Source organism: Drosophila mojavensis, unplaced genomic scaffold (assembly GCF_018153725.1).
Source record: "Drosophila mojavensis isolate 15081-1352.22 unplaced genomic scaffold, ASM1815372v1 contig_80, whole genome shotgun sequence".
Classification (NCBI taxonomy): Eukaryota; Metazoa; Arthropoda; class Insecta; order Diptera; family Drosophilidae; genus Drosophila; species Drosophila mojavensis.
In genome coordinates this window covers 14,707,735-14,721,830 of record NW_025318906.1, presented here as the reverse complement: position 1 = coordinate 14,721,830, position 14,096 = coordinate 14,707,735, and the positions used below count along the sequence as shown (strand labels likewise).

Here is a 14,096-nt window from a genome sequence, read left to right as displayed (position 1 = left end):
TGCATTGTGTGCGTGAGGCATGCGTGCTGCAGGTTCTGCATGTCGTATTCTGTGGGTCGCATGCAATACCTCTGCTCGGCATCGATTGGTGCTGACGACGACAATTTGGCATTTGTTTCACAAGTTGCAGCACGATTCGTCGCTGATATCCCGCCCCGTGTTGACATTTGTCGTTGCCCGTTTATATACGGCGCACAGACATAGATCTGTTTAGACGCTGGCGCTAACTCGATCCGATCGAGAGTAAATTGGTAAACTTACAAACTCAATTTCAGTCGTGAATATTTCGAATTTAAACAATTTTTATCTTATAGATTTATATATTTTTTTTGTTATAAAAAATCAATAAATAATGGTGAGTTATGCAATTGAAATACGAATCGAGAAATGAAGGCGCATCAAGTGTTCCGCAAATAAATCAATTAAATGAAGTGTTTGGCCTTGATTGTGATTGAAAATTGTTGAGCACAGGCAGAGGACATTTGTAGGGCACCCGTGTGCCTGCACCTGTGTCGATTTCTGTCCACACCTTTTTGCACTTTCATTTCTGCATGCAGTACTAGCCAGAGACATTCCTACCTAACTAAAGTGCGATTGCATTTTACGATTTATTAACATTAATTAGAGCTACAGCAAATCCTATTTAAAGAACATGCGAATTGACATTTGTGTGCCTAATTAAGCATGTGAGCATTTAGATTTATCTTCTAATTAATTTGCATTCACAGGCCGAGGGGGAGTACGACAAAGATCAATTGAGAAGTAGGTAGAAAGACGGAAAGAGTGAGACAGAGAGGACAGAGAATGGAAATTCTATAATATTTTTTTGGTATCTCTCTTGGTAGTTCTGCGTAATGCCTTCAAAGCTTTCGATCTCGAAGGCACCGGATTTATCGATCATAGCGATGTCTCAGCTATTCTTGAAATTCTCGGCCAAAAACTCGAACCACCAGCTGTGAAAGCTCTGATCAAGGAGGTGGACAAGGGCACCACAGGCAAACTGAATTTCAGCCAGTTTTGCAAGCTAGCGGCTCGCTTCATCGAGGTCGAGGAGGACGTCGGCGCCCTGCAAGCCGAGTTGAAAGAGGCATTCCGTGTTTACGACAAAGAGGGCAAAGGCTATCTGACGGTCGCCACCTTGCGTGGCATTCTCCACGAGCTCGACGACAAAATCTCCAGCCAGGACTTGGACTCGATCATCGAGGAGATTGACGCTGATGGATCGGGAACTGTTGATTTTGATGGTGAGCAAACTGGAATGACATGAAATTAAATACAATTAAAACTTTTAAATCCATTTTATTTAATTACTCAATACAGAGTTCATGCAGGTGATGACAGGTAAATTAATATTATATTTATTAATTTAAAGTGTTTTTGCATGTTGTTTACCTGAACTAATGAAAATACCTTTTTATTTGATACGCTTACCTAAGGTAGCGAATAATTTATGTTTAAGCGTATTTGTGGCTATAAATTTGAGATATATATGTATGTGTAGACCTGCACATATTTAGGGCATTAGACAGAGTCCATCTGCATGTGAATATGTGTTTGGGGCTAGTTTTGAATAATCAAATTTCTAATTTTTAATTTTGTGAAGCATTCATAACAATACATTAAACTAGATATACGATATTAATCTCAACATGTATGTATGTATTGAAAGAATCAATCGATGAATACGAAAATGAGAGGCATTAAAGGTTTAGTTTCAGGGAAAAATAAAAATGTATTTTCATACAGACAGAAAATTCTAAAAGGAAATTTATGAGCATCAATCAATATCTCGAATTTAATCAATAAGTATCTTAAAATTCAGAAAAACGTATCTCAAAGATGTACATATCTCAGACATGTATCTTAAACAAGTATCTCAGAAATGTATCTTAAGGATGTATCTCAGAGATGTATCTCACAGATGTATCTTAAAGATGTATCTCAGAAATGTATCTTAAAGATGTATGTCATAGATGTATCTCAGAAATATATCTCACAGATGTATCTCAAAGATGTATCTCAGAAATGTATCTCACAGATGTATCTAAAAGATATCTCTCAGAAATGTATCTCAAAAATGTATCTCAGAAATGTATCTCATAGATGTATTTTAGAGATGTATCTCAGAAATGTATGTCAAAGATGTATCTCAAACATGTATCTTAGAAATGTATCTCAAAGATGTATCTCAAAGATATATGTCACAAATGTATCTCATAGATGCATCTTTAAGATGTATCTCAGAAATGTATCTCAAAGATATATCTCACAGATGTATCTCATAGATGCATCTTTAAGATGTATCTCAAAGATATATCTCAAAGATATATTTCACAGATGTATCTCAAAAATGTATCTCATAGATGTATTTTAGAGATGTATCTCAGAAATGTATCTCAAAGATGTATCTCAAACATGTATCTTAGAAATGTATCTCAAAGATGTATCTCAAAGATATATGTCACAAATGTATCTCATAGATGCATCTTTAAGATGTATCTCAGAAATGTATCTCAAAGATATATCTCACAGACGTATCTCAAAAATGTATCTCAGAAATGTATCCCATAGATGTTGTATTTCAGATGTATTTTAGAGATGTATCTCACAGATGTATCTCAATAATGTATCTCACAGATGTATCTCAATAATATATCTCAGAAATGTAACTCAGAAATCTCAGAGATATATCTCACAGATGTATCTCAAATATGTATCTCAGAAATGTATCTCATAGATGTATTTTAGAGATGTATCTTAGAAATGTATCTCAAAGATGTATCTCAAAGATGTATCTCACAGATGTATCTCAAAAATGTATCTCAGAAATGATCTCAAAGATGTATCTCATAGATGCATCTTTAAGATGTATCTCAAAAATGTATCTCAGAAATGTATCTCAAGGATGTATCTCATATATGTATCTTAAAGATATATCTCAGAAATATATCTTAAAGTAGTGTCTTAGATGTTTCTCACAAATGTATCTCCATCAAAATAACTAACATACAGCTTATAAACAGCTTCCTTCCATTAATAAATTACTTTCTTTATTTTTAGGTTAAAATGTTGGATTATCAAAAACTTAAGACTAACTTTAATCCTTGGCTTACAACATGAAACGGATGAATTGGACTTTGCCTGACAATGTAATTTCTAATTGAATCTTTTGATCCAGAGTTCAATATAAAAAAATTAATGCTTTGTTTAACAAAAAGAAATATAAATGAAAAAAGATATATGTGTATTATTGATATGGCTAAAATATATTATGTATAAACATTCCAGCATGTCTGGCTGGGAGTTAATCGAAGTTGGTATATAATTGAGCCCACATTGAAGACATCTTAATGGGTTTCCATAATTTCTTGGCATTATCTACACAACAATTTTGATTTTATAGTTTTACTTTTATTTCAATGATTTTTTTTTATTTTGTAAATATTACTTGTCATTCCCATTAAAATTTTCTGGTTCTACTATCTAATATGACTTCCCTGTGTTTACCCTGAACACCAAATAAAACAAGTTTTTATAATTGAGCTGATAATGAAATAGTGAAGCGTTAAGAGGACTTTCTCAAATTACTAAAAAAAAGCTATTAAATAATTTAAAATTATATGCTGCGAAATTAAGTGTAAAGTCTCTTGATTGATAAACAAAATAATTATGGAAAGATTTCCCGCATGCTTAAAGATTTTGCTTGGATTTTCCACAGTAAATGAAAATTTATTAATTATTGAAATTACAAATGAAGTTAAAGTTAAAGCTGATTGCTTGAATCATTAACCTTTTGTTTAATTAGACATAACTGCAAGCCATGAAATTTGATAATTGCGCGAACATATTTTTTTGTACAGTTACTGGAGGCGTGGCATTTGTTAGTGTCGAGTGACTGAGTATTAAGCAGTCGCCTATGGCCTGCCTTAAATAACTTAGTATGAATCACAGAAATTGATAAGTTATATCAAAAAACCTTACCATTAAGAGTTTTGATTTATCTACCTCTATTTCTATTTCTAATGTGTATAGTTCTGTCTCTCTTTTTTCTTCGATCCCTCTCAGTCTCCATTTGATCTTTGCTGGCTACTGTTGATTTCTGATGAAGAAATCAAAAGTATTTACTCATATATATATGTATTATATGTATATCCGGATTAACCGGAAGGTAGCAGTTCTTTTCTGGCGACAATTAACGCGACTCTCGCGACAACAAAAAGCACTTCCACATTTTGCAATTCCAATTCCAATTCCAATTGACAACAATCCAAATCAAGCCAAGCAAAGGCAAAGCAATTTAAAATCGATTTAGATCTGTTTTGTATTGGGGTTTGGTCGATTTGGCGAGATCTGTTGTTCGTTTAGGTTGCCAACTCTGGCTTTAGTTATTAAGTTGTTTTTCTCTTTTGGCGTCCTTGACTAGCTGAGCTTAACTAGTTAATTATAGCGCTAATAGACAATGAGCTAGTGTTACGCATGCTTATCCAATGAATTGAATGAATGAACAATTTACGCAGTCAACAGCTTAGTTAAAGAAATGTAAATATATACTCTTCAGCGGAGTTAATTGATCTGTTTTGCTACATTATTCACTATCTGCAATCAAATTCAAGTTATATTAAGTAATTTTCAACTAAATTCTAGCTGAAAGTAATTCCCGTTAGCCTATTCTTATAGCTACTTCGATATTAGGTTAAGAGCACAAATTCATAATTTGCATGCGAATCAGACTTAGAAGACTTCGTTAATGTTGCTAATTTAGTCAATGCTGTTTTTTTGTGGTTTAAGCAATTGTGCCTGCAGTAAAGCAAATTTAAATAGCATTGAGCTCTGCACCAAAATCGTGATTCACAGTTTTAGTTCGATTTTTATTTTAGTTTTTTTTTTTACTTTTTCGCAACCTATGAAATGAACAAAGCCAATAAAGCCCCAAAAGTCTTTTGTTTTTCTCAGGCCACATTTGGGCGGAGGTGTTTGGCCGCATAAACAAAAAAGAAACAAAACAGCAACAAATTCTCTTATTTATTCCAGTTTCTACTTTACGCAGATACAAATCTTGTATTTGGCAAGCATAATGAAACCGAAAGTGAAGGTATTTTAATTGTGGGCAGGTTTTTCACTATGTTCGTAGCTCTGTGCATATACATATATAAGGAGAGATAGAGAGACTATATAACACTCCTATTAGTACCTAACGCATATTGAATGAAATGCAAAAGGTTTTTATAATTATTTATGAGGGAAGCAATAAAACACATTTAACAGCCAAGTGAAGGTATGCAAAATAAACGAAGCCAAAAAATTCAATATGAATGCCTTATATTATACATTCTTAATTAATACAACTTTGTCTATCAACAATACAAATGGGTTTGGCTTTGTCCCTTTTACTGTCTGACTGTGTAAAGGTTTTTCTGCTGTTGCCATGTAGATACTTATCTAAGGTGGTTTTGCTTTTATATTATTGATTGGCATGCAATTTTATTATGAATGGAAAAACTAAAACTATGAAAATTTCATTTCATATTTTTTTCTATTCTAAATTAAAAAAAAATATAATTTACAGTTGATATAATAGAAAAATGTTTATTTATTTTATATGACTTTTAAAATAATATATACTTATTATTGTATATATTTATGCTAGCTATTGCATGCCTATGAATGAACCCCTTTGTATATTTGTTTATATTTAAGCCAGCTGTGAGTAGGTGCATATAGCCAGAGTCCAGATAAATAGAGAACGCTTCTGGCAAATGCAGCATTATTCGAGAATGAGACTCGCAGCAGGGAACAGCTGCGTGCTCTGGAAAGTGGCTTTGCTGTTGACGCTCTGTGGAGTTGCAGCAGCTCATATGGAGGGTCTTCTGGGCGGTAAGTCAATTGATAAAGACTAATCCGAGCTAAGCTAATATTTTTCTTTTTCTTTTTGTGTCTTGAGCAGTTTGCTCAAGCACCACTGTGCCGGTGGACTGTGTGCCGGGCTGCCAGTTGATATGTACAAGTATTCTCATTATACGAAGGTGCATCGCATTAGAATGTAGGCGTGGCTGTGTGTGTCCGCCGGGCTCGGTGCGCAAGGGCTCAATTGAGGGCGTCTGCATTAAGCGCAGTGCCTGCAGGCGCTGGGTCTTATGAAGAAGCCCTGCCATCTAGCAGCTAAACAATATATTGTAGTAACTGAAAATGAGCTGAATAAGTTTCACCAGGCAGCCTTAAGTCGTTCCGGCATTGACCTTGTCCAACCCTGGCCACTCTACCGTTTCAAGCGAGCATCGCAAACAACACCTAGACGTTACCTGTTCCCCCGGCCGAATGCACTGCAAAGACCACATTTCACATTTGACTGACAACAGATTGGCTGGGGTGAACTACCGATTAAGTGGCTGGGATGAAGCTGCAAATCTTCAAGTGTGAACAGACAATATATACTCTCTGTCTAGCTCTATGTATGTACGTACATATATTATTATGTAAGGCCTTCATCAAATATCGTTATTTGATTATTATCTTTACCAATTTGTCGGAAAACTAATATGTATTACATATTCAGTTGAATTTTTAAACAATTATATATCATATATATATTTTATTATACATGTATGTATGTATTTTTTTCTATATAAAATAAATATAATTACATAAAAATATATAAATATATAACATATAAATACATTTCTACGTACATACTTACATCAGCACACACACGCACACACACACACACACGTATACAGAGGAAACTCACCAACACGTGAAGCACTTGAAAAAATACCCACAAACTTGCCAAAAGGCACGACAGCCTCGAAGGGTTACTTGAATTTTTGAGAATCGAGGAGGAGGGCATCACCAAAAAGTCATTGTCATTTAACTTTGTCGTCCAACAATCAAATCCTTGTGTACAAAGGAGCATACATACGTTCCTACTCACACACATACATACATAAGTGCAACAGACTAGACATAAATCATTACATATTTACATACATACAAATATAAGTGCATATATACATATGCAGCGGTATATGTGTAAATAGAATATGTAAAAATTATAACTTTCAATTAAACACATGCAAGGTATTAAATAATATCATACATATATACATACATTTACATTTACATACATACATATACATGCATACATAAATACCTACCCATACATGCATACATATATTTTTCATGTAAATATTGGAAAACAAACGGAAACGGAAACTTACTTTTACGATCATTGTCACAGCTAATCTCTGCGCATATCGTTTACGATATTCGAGCAGCTAATCCATTTGAAAATCTTACGTGCGTTGCATTTATTTATTTCATTTTTTTCGCACGCATCACATTCAGCAACAAACAAAAGTTCACGAGTTCCGAATCGAAAATTAGAAAGAAAAAAAAGTAGCAACAATTAAAAATTGATTGAATGCAATAAAATAATCCCATGGAGCGATGAATATTTAACGCGACTTAACATATTCCTGTTAAAATATGTACATATAAGTAGTACGTATTGTTTATGCTTTGCATTTCTCTTAGCTCTCAGCTCTCTTGGCTGAGGAAAAGAGCTTCGAGAGCTTTTCGAGCTTCGTGAGCTTCAAGTTGAGCTTAAGCTGCCCGCCCGGGGGCTTTGGCTATTGTTGTTGTTGTTGTTGTTGTCGAGTAACTGTAGCTGCAGCGACTTCTTGCGCTCTTGAAGCCATCGCGTGATTCACTTTTAGCCATTCTCCGACTGTTCGCAAGCTCGACCGCAACAGCAGCTTGCAGCGGCTTGTCTCTGCGCTCGAAAGATTTTATATAGTCACACGGGTCCGCCTAGTGCTTCAGTTTGGTGCTTAGACGCGGTGCGCGTGCCTCGAAACGCTGTACAGCAATTGGAATTTCGTCTCGATTTGTGAAATTGCGTTAAGTGGCCACAGCTAGAGCTAGATCTAGACCGCTTGCCAAACCAAAAGAAAATTCGTCGAGCCCTTTGTGGCAATATCCTGTTGTTATTTTTGGCTAACAACAACAACAACAACAGAAAACTAGTCGAAATTTTATGCAAAAGGCGACTTTGATGTTTCCCCAGTGCACTGTGAAATATTGAAAAAGAAAAAAAAAAAGTAAAAAGTAAAAAGTAAAAGAAAAGAAAAGAAAAGTAATTAATTGATATATTGAAAAAAAAAAGTTGCAAAATGGGATTAAAACACTTGCTTGGACTTGTAGCTGTTATAGCAATTATTTCGGATTTACCAGTGTCTCGAGCTGTGCGCATCGGCGCTCCACAGCCCAAGCAACGCATTAAGGGTAAGTCCCTAATCAAAAAAATATGAAACTCAATTAATAAACTTGAGGAATTCAACTAGATTAAAATAATAAAAAGCTATATTAATGACTCTTGTATACTCAATATTTTCTTGAAATTTCTATAAATTTATCTAATTATGCTGTGTGCAAAGCAAGGTGTGAGTGAGAAAGATAGACTGATTTTTAATTAACATTAATAAACATGGCCTTGTGCATGATGTGAGGAGCACTTTCATTTTTTTTCTTTAAGGAAAACAAACGTGGCGTATACTTAATATGCAAACGGATGTGTGCATAGCATGCACCTACAGCTGCGGTCATAAAAATAGTAGTGCGAATAAAACTTGTTGACAAACTGAATATCAATATCTTAAATAAAAAAATATTAATATTATTTGAAATATATCTTAGATTTATGCAGTTATTATCATTGTCTAACACTTAATGCAGAGTCGCACTACTTTTTTGACCACAGCTGTATGTACAGCATGGTTATGTACTTATCTACCATCTATATACAACATGTATGCATATGCACTTATCCAACGAGCATAACAAGTTATTAAAACTAATACACGCACTCTGTGAAACTCTCAAAGTCTCTTCAAGTCTCTCAGAGTCTCTCGAAGTCACCGAAACTCTCTGAAAACATCTCTTGAGCACTCAAAGTGTCAATAACACGATTTATATAGTATTGCACGTATTGTTATATTAAGCCGTCACTTTCCATTTATCATTTGAATGGCATCGAAATCGCTCGAAATTCAAATATCTTTCCAATGGCAAAGTTCAGTTCAGAAAACGGGGGAAACATGAAAGAAAAGTGAGCGAAATCAAAACGTAGCAACAAGAAAGAGATGCCTGCAAAGAAGTGGGAAAAACATTAATTACAAAGCGAAAAGTAAAAAAATATAGTTAAAAGAAAGTCTCAATGATTAAATTTGTTTTACACTAAATACTATTTATCTGTGTGTGTGTGACTTATAATTCTATTGAAATTATTTAATTCAATGAAATATCTAAATATAGTTAACAATGAAAATTTACGTGTATTTTTTTTTTTTAATTTTAATATTTTTTATAATTTTAGAAGCTAATTGTTTAAAATTAATATTTGTTATCTACGAAAGTATTTATATGTATTTTGTTTAATTTGTATTAACTTCCTATATCAATTAAATATGTATATTAATGTTAATAAGTTTCTTCTTCAATATCTAAGCTTGAATTTAATTTTTTAAGCAGATCTTAATACTTTTAATAAACTAATACAACTTAAATCAAGGCAGTCTGATCTCAGCTTAATCTAAAATTAAGTTGTCTCACAGCTTCAGAGTATCGAACTACTCTATTAATGCAATGCACATCCGTATTCATTTCATTTTAAACGGTTTATATGTACTATGGATTTGTATCTCTCGATATTTAAACTTGACATTCGTGTGTCGCCAAGAGGGAGAGGAGGAAAGAGGCTGAGATAGAGAGATAGAGAGATAGAGAGAGAGAGTGAGTGAGTGTGAGAGAGAGAGAGAGAGAGTGAACTGGCTGCATTGTGCCAGCAGATAAATGCAACTGTCAGTGTCCGTACGCTTGCAAGTCAACTGTGGGTTCAAACTACTTATAAATTTACACATATATACACACATACCTTGTATATAATATATAAATATATGTGATTGTCATGCTGGTAGTGATATTAGTGTGTGTGTGTGTGTTTTAAAGTAAACAAATCTCTGCACAAATGCATAATTGTAAGTGACACGAATCCTCTGAAAATGAAAATCTCGTCAAGACAGCGACATTTTCGTAGTTATTGACTAACCAATTAGTTCCGCCTTGTGCGAATTATACAATATTTAAAAAAAAAATATGTAAGTATTATATAAGTTTTTAATTATATACGAAAATAAGAGATTTAGTTTGAATTATGCGGCTTGTATATTTCAAAAATATATAAAGTATGCCAAAATAACATTTTTATATTCATTTCATTAATATAATATATTTATTATACATAATTCTGCAAAAATTACCTTTAAAACATTTGTATGGATCTTTAATAAACATTAATAATATGCATTATATACATTTATACATATATATATCAGTATTAACCTGTAATCCTATATATCTGATATTCTCTTATAGCATGTATCCAATACTAATATTCATATTTCTTCAAACATACTTTTTAGATCAAAATAATACCACAACTACTCATATTTTAATAGCTGCAATTAGCAGACTTCAATTTGGTTATCCAAGTACAGCTATGTCGATCACACACACGCACACACACACATACACACATTTTATATGCCCATATATATCGGAGTACAGTCAATTCTGAATGGACCCAGTTATGAGGCAATTCCACATCCGCTGAGTGGTATGCAAATAAATTACCATTCACGGATCAGGTGTATTATGAGTTTTCATAACATTGTTTTTGCATTTTGGTTTGAAAAATTTGAAATTTGAAATTACATAAATGTGTAAAAGCCAAGCAAGATTGGCAAATGTACTTCAAATAGTTATGAGCGGATTACTTTCACATAAATTTCAATAACTATAGAGAGATGTCAGATGGGGCACGTAGCATACAAATAAGCCAGATATTGGTATATGTATATGTGTATCTCTGATATATCTGTATTGAGAGGAATTTGCTGATTGGAATATAATCGAAAATCAAAAATTGACAAATTCGAATGGAATTCATGCATAAAAAGTGTAGGTAGACATGCTTGTGTGTGTGTGTGTGTGTGTGTGTGTGTGTACATCTCTTACATCGATTATGTAGTATGTGTATGCAGGCATAACGGTGCTGTAGGTAACTGTGGCTGGGACTACAGCCATGGCTGCAGTTGCCTGCATTCAGTTGCCTGCCACACCCCTCAAATATCCAACTCAAGTCGAAAGCCGACAACTCAGTGGAGCACGTTTGTCAAAATTGGCTTTGATGCCCGCGCGAGCACAAATACAAACACAAACACAACGAAAAACATAAACCCAAGCAAAAACCCAACTAGATATCGAACGCGCAATATGGGTGTAATTATTGTAAAATCAAAATGTAACTAAAATCTCGCCGCTCCGGCAATTTACTCTAATTTCCTGTATGGCAATACACACACACACACACACACACATAAACACAGGGGCACATATATGTACAAAATATTTTATAGCTAGATAAACACACACAGACACACATATATAGTTTTAGAGTTATGCATCCGCTAATGTCTTTGGGACAACAATGCAAAGTAGGAAGTGTGTGAGTGTGAGAGCTAAAGAAGGCCCACAAAAAAAAAAAAAAATATGAGTAGAAAAAAGTCCGTGTGACACAAATATTTTGTAATTACTTGGGAACGTAAAGATATGTAATGGCAGAGAAAGAGAGAGAGAGGAAGAAAAGATATAGAGATTATATTTTTGAAAGTGCAAGACTGAGTGATTGAAAAATTCCTTTCACAATTTAAGTGCATACCAAAAAGGGCAGCAGATAAAATTCCAGCTCACATTGTTACAAAGAGTCATTTTTGAAAAAATAATTAGCAAATGTATTTTATAAAAATTTAAAAATGATGTCTCTTATTAGTATTATTGTAGAATAATATAATATTATTATTATATATTTTCTTTTTGCAATTTATCCTATCTGTAAATTGTCTCCTGGAAAAAGTAAATTTTAATTAAATTGTTAAAATTAAAAAATGTGGGAAAATTAGTTAAAAAATCATTTCACTTTTTCGAGAAATTGAAAAATGTGGGAAAATTACTTCAAAAGATATTTTCCTCTTTGAAAAACACAAAAGGCGTACTTGTATGTGAGAAAGGCTAAATGCATTGTACTATGTATAAAAAAAACTCAATATGATTTATTCAGTTGACGCTTGAGGCATGAACAAACGAATATAATATAACAATATTAAGATTAACATATATTCTTATTAGTTTAGATGTTGATATGGAGTTACTATAGTGTATTAGTTTCATACTATACATAACATATATAAATATATCAAATATATAAATAATTCATAAATTCAGAGAGCTGCTAAGTGACTAAGTGAATGATTGATTGATTGATTGACGACTGTACTTAGCAATTTGTCTGAAGCAACATTATAAAGAGGCAATCGAGAAAATTTCTCCTGCTTCTGTGCAAAATGGTGTCGAAAAAGAAAATTTTTAACATGACTGCACAAAATTTTCCTTTGAAAGGCTTTTCACCTATCAAAATAAGTCAAAGGAAACGAATTTGACTGAAAGGCTCAAACTCAAATTGCAGCGAATTGTTAAAAGGCTTCAGACGTGTTTAGCACTCGACACTTGAGGCAAATTGGAAAAGGGAAAAAAAAGTAATAAATAAAGAAAATAATATTCATAACGGAAATATTCCCATATCTACAGACAAATCTCCCCTCTCAGTGCGCTTGGTGCCACGCTGCGTATGCGCAATATGTGGGAGAGCCCTTTAAGCCTTTCGCTGCTGCTGCTGCTGCTTGGCCAATACAGATTAGCTTCAGTTTAGCGCAATGGATTTTGCGCCATTGTTATGCTCATTTGCTTATGCGCATATAGTACCAACATATGATATGCACATACGTAGGTACACATGCCGAAAAACAACAGAGAGGGGCGAAAAAAAGTAAAAACAAATTCAAATTCCAATAGCAAACCCGTTGAACCCGTTGCAAACTGAATCTGTATCTGGGCGCTGAGACTGAGATACATTTGTTGTTGTTGTTGCTGTTGTTGTATTTACTTTAAGCGCGGAGCTAGCTAGCAAATGTCACGTTCGGATTTTGTTGCTGTTGTTGTTGTTGTTATTGTTGGGTTTTTGGCAGCGATTGCGACACAATGCATATCTCTATACGTATGTGAGAGTGTGTGAGTGTTTATGTATTTGTATATGTGAGTACATCCATACTTAAATAACTCTGTTGACTGGATGCTGTCATTGCCAAGAATAATTGATTAAAAACTCTTTGATTTCATTTTATTTGAAATTAAAGCAGGTGTCACACTGAAGGCGCAGGATGATGGCAAACGGGTTTCACTTGATAATCCAGCTGACAAAATTCCTTAACTCAGATTTTGTACACACATGCAGAATATATAAATATTATATGATATGCATATACTAAGTAAACAGCAAACACGAAATTAAATTAACAAAATCTGCAAACGTTTTTGGCCGCGTTGACATAACTGGGTCAAAAACACGCGAATTTGCCAACTCCTTTGCTGCACGCCTATCAACAATTATAATGCGAAATGTCTCCACGCATACATATGGTCATCTGATCTACATATATACATATCTATCTATGTGGAGTACCGTATATTTGAAGTTTTGTATGGCAATTTAATTAGCATTGCTAACCATTTGCGAATTTTGCGCTTTTTCACAAAAATCAATCGCAATCTCTGCGCGCGCTCCCCTGCCATGGAGCAATACCCTTGTGCCTCAAGTCTGGCTAATAAATTGCGTTGAGCTAACCCAGCGCTCGTTGCGAAACAGCTGCCCATAAAAGCGCCAAACAGCAACAGCAGCAGCAGCAGCAGCAGCAGCAGAAAAAACCGCAACAACCTTGAGAGCTGTCCAAGCAATGATAAACTGCCACCGTTTATGACAATTCATTACATTTATTCATTTGGGCTATTTGATGACGCCAGCAGCGCGACACTGGAAGGGCGCCAGCCATTTGCTCCAGTTGCAACAAGTTGCAGCGAGCGTGTGCTCACTGCACTGTGCTCTCAACAATTTACCTTGTTTGGTATTGAGTTTACTTCTTATTGATCTA

The 14,096-nt window shown here is 34.2% G+C and overlaps 3 protein-coding genes across 4 annotated transcripts in view; all 3 read left to right on the top strand.

The window, feature by feature from the left end:
* Nucleotides 1-128: 128 nt before the first annotated feature.
* On the top strand, nucleotides 129-3,237 carry LOC6579936 (troponin C). The gene is made up of 6 exons (XM_002005773.4): nucleotides 129-251; nucleotides 315-355; nucleotides 729-762; nucleotides 846-1,244; nucleotides 1,321-1,341; nucleotides 3,061-3,237. The coding sequence occupies exons 2-6, from the start codon at nucleotides 353-355 to the stop codon at nucleotides 3,063-3,065; spliced, it is 462 nt and encodes a 153-aa protein (XP_002005809.2). The 5' UTR covers nucleotides 129-251; nucleotides 315-352; the 3' UTR covers nucleotides 3,066-3,237.
* Nucleotides 3,238-5,686: 2,449 nt separating this feature from the next.
* LOC26527237 (von Willebrand factor) lies at nucleotides 5,687-6,544 on the top strand. The gene is made up of 2 exons (XM_015163993.3): nucleotides 5,687-5,874; nucleotides 5,945-6,544. Exons 1-2 carry the CDS (start codon nucleotides 5,757-5,759, stop codon nucleotides 6,136-6,138), a joined length of 312 nt encoding a protein of 103 aa, XP_015019479.2. The 5' UTR covers nucleotides 5,687-5,756; the 3' UTR covers nucleotides 6,139-6,544.
* Nucleotides 6,545-7,707: 1,163 nt separating this feature from the next.
* Nucleotides 7,708-14,096, top strand: part of LOC6579935 (laccase-2) — a 32,450-nt gene continuing 26,061 nt past the window's right edge. For both annotated transcript variants that reach the window (XR_004364129.2, XM_002005772.4), the window contains exon 1: nucleotides 7,708-8,280. Coding sequence is in view for 1 of the 2 variants with exons in the window: in XM_002005772.4 (XP_002005808.1) it covers nucleotides 8,169-8,280 (112 nt within the window). In the remaining variant the exon portion in view is untranslated. The remainder of the gene's footprint in view (nucleotides 8,281-14,096) is intronic.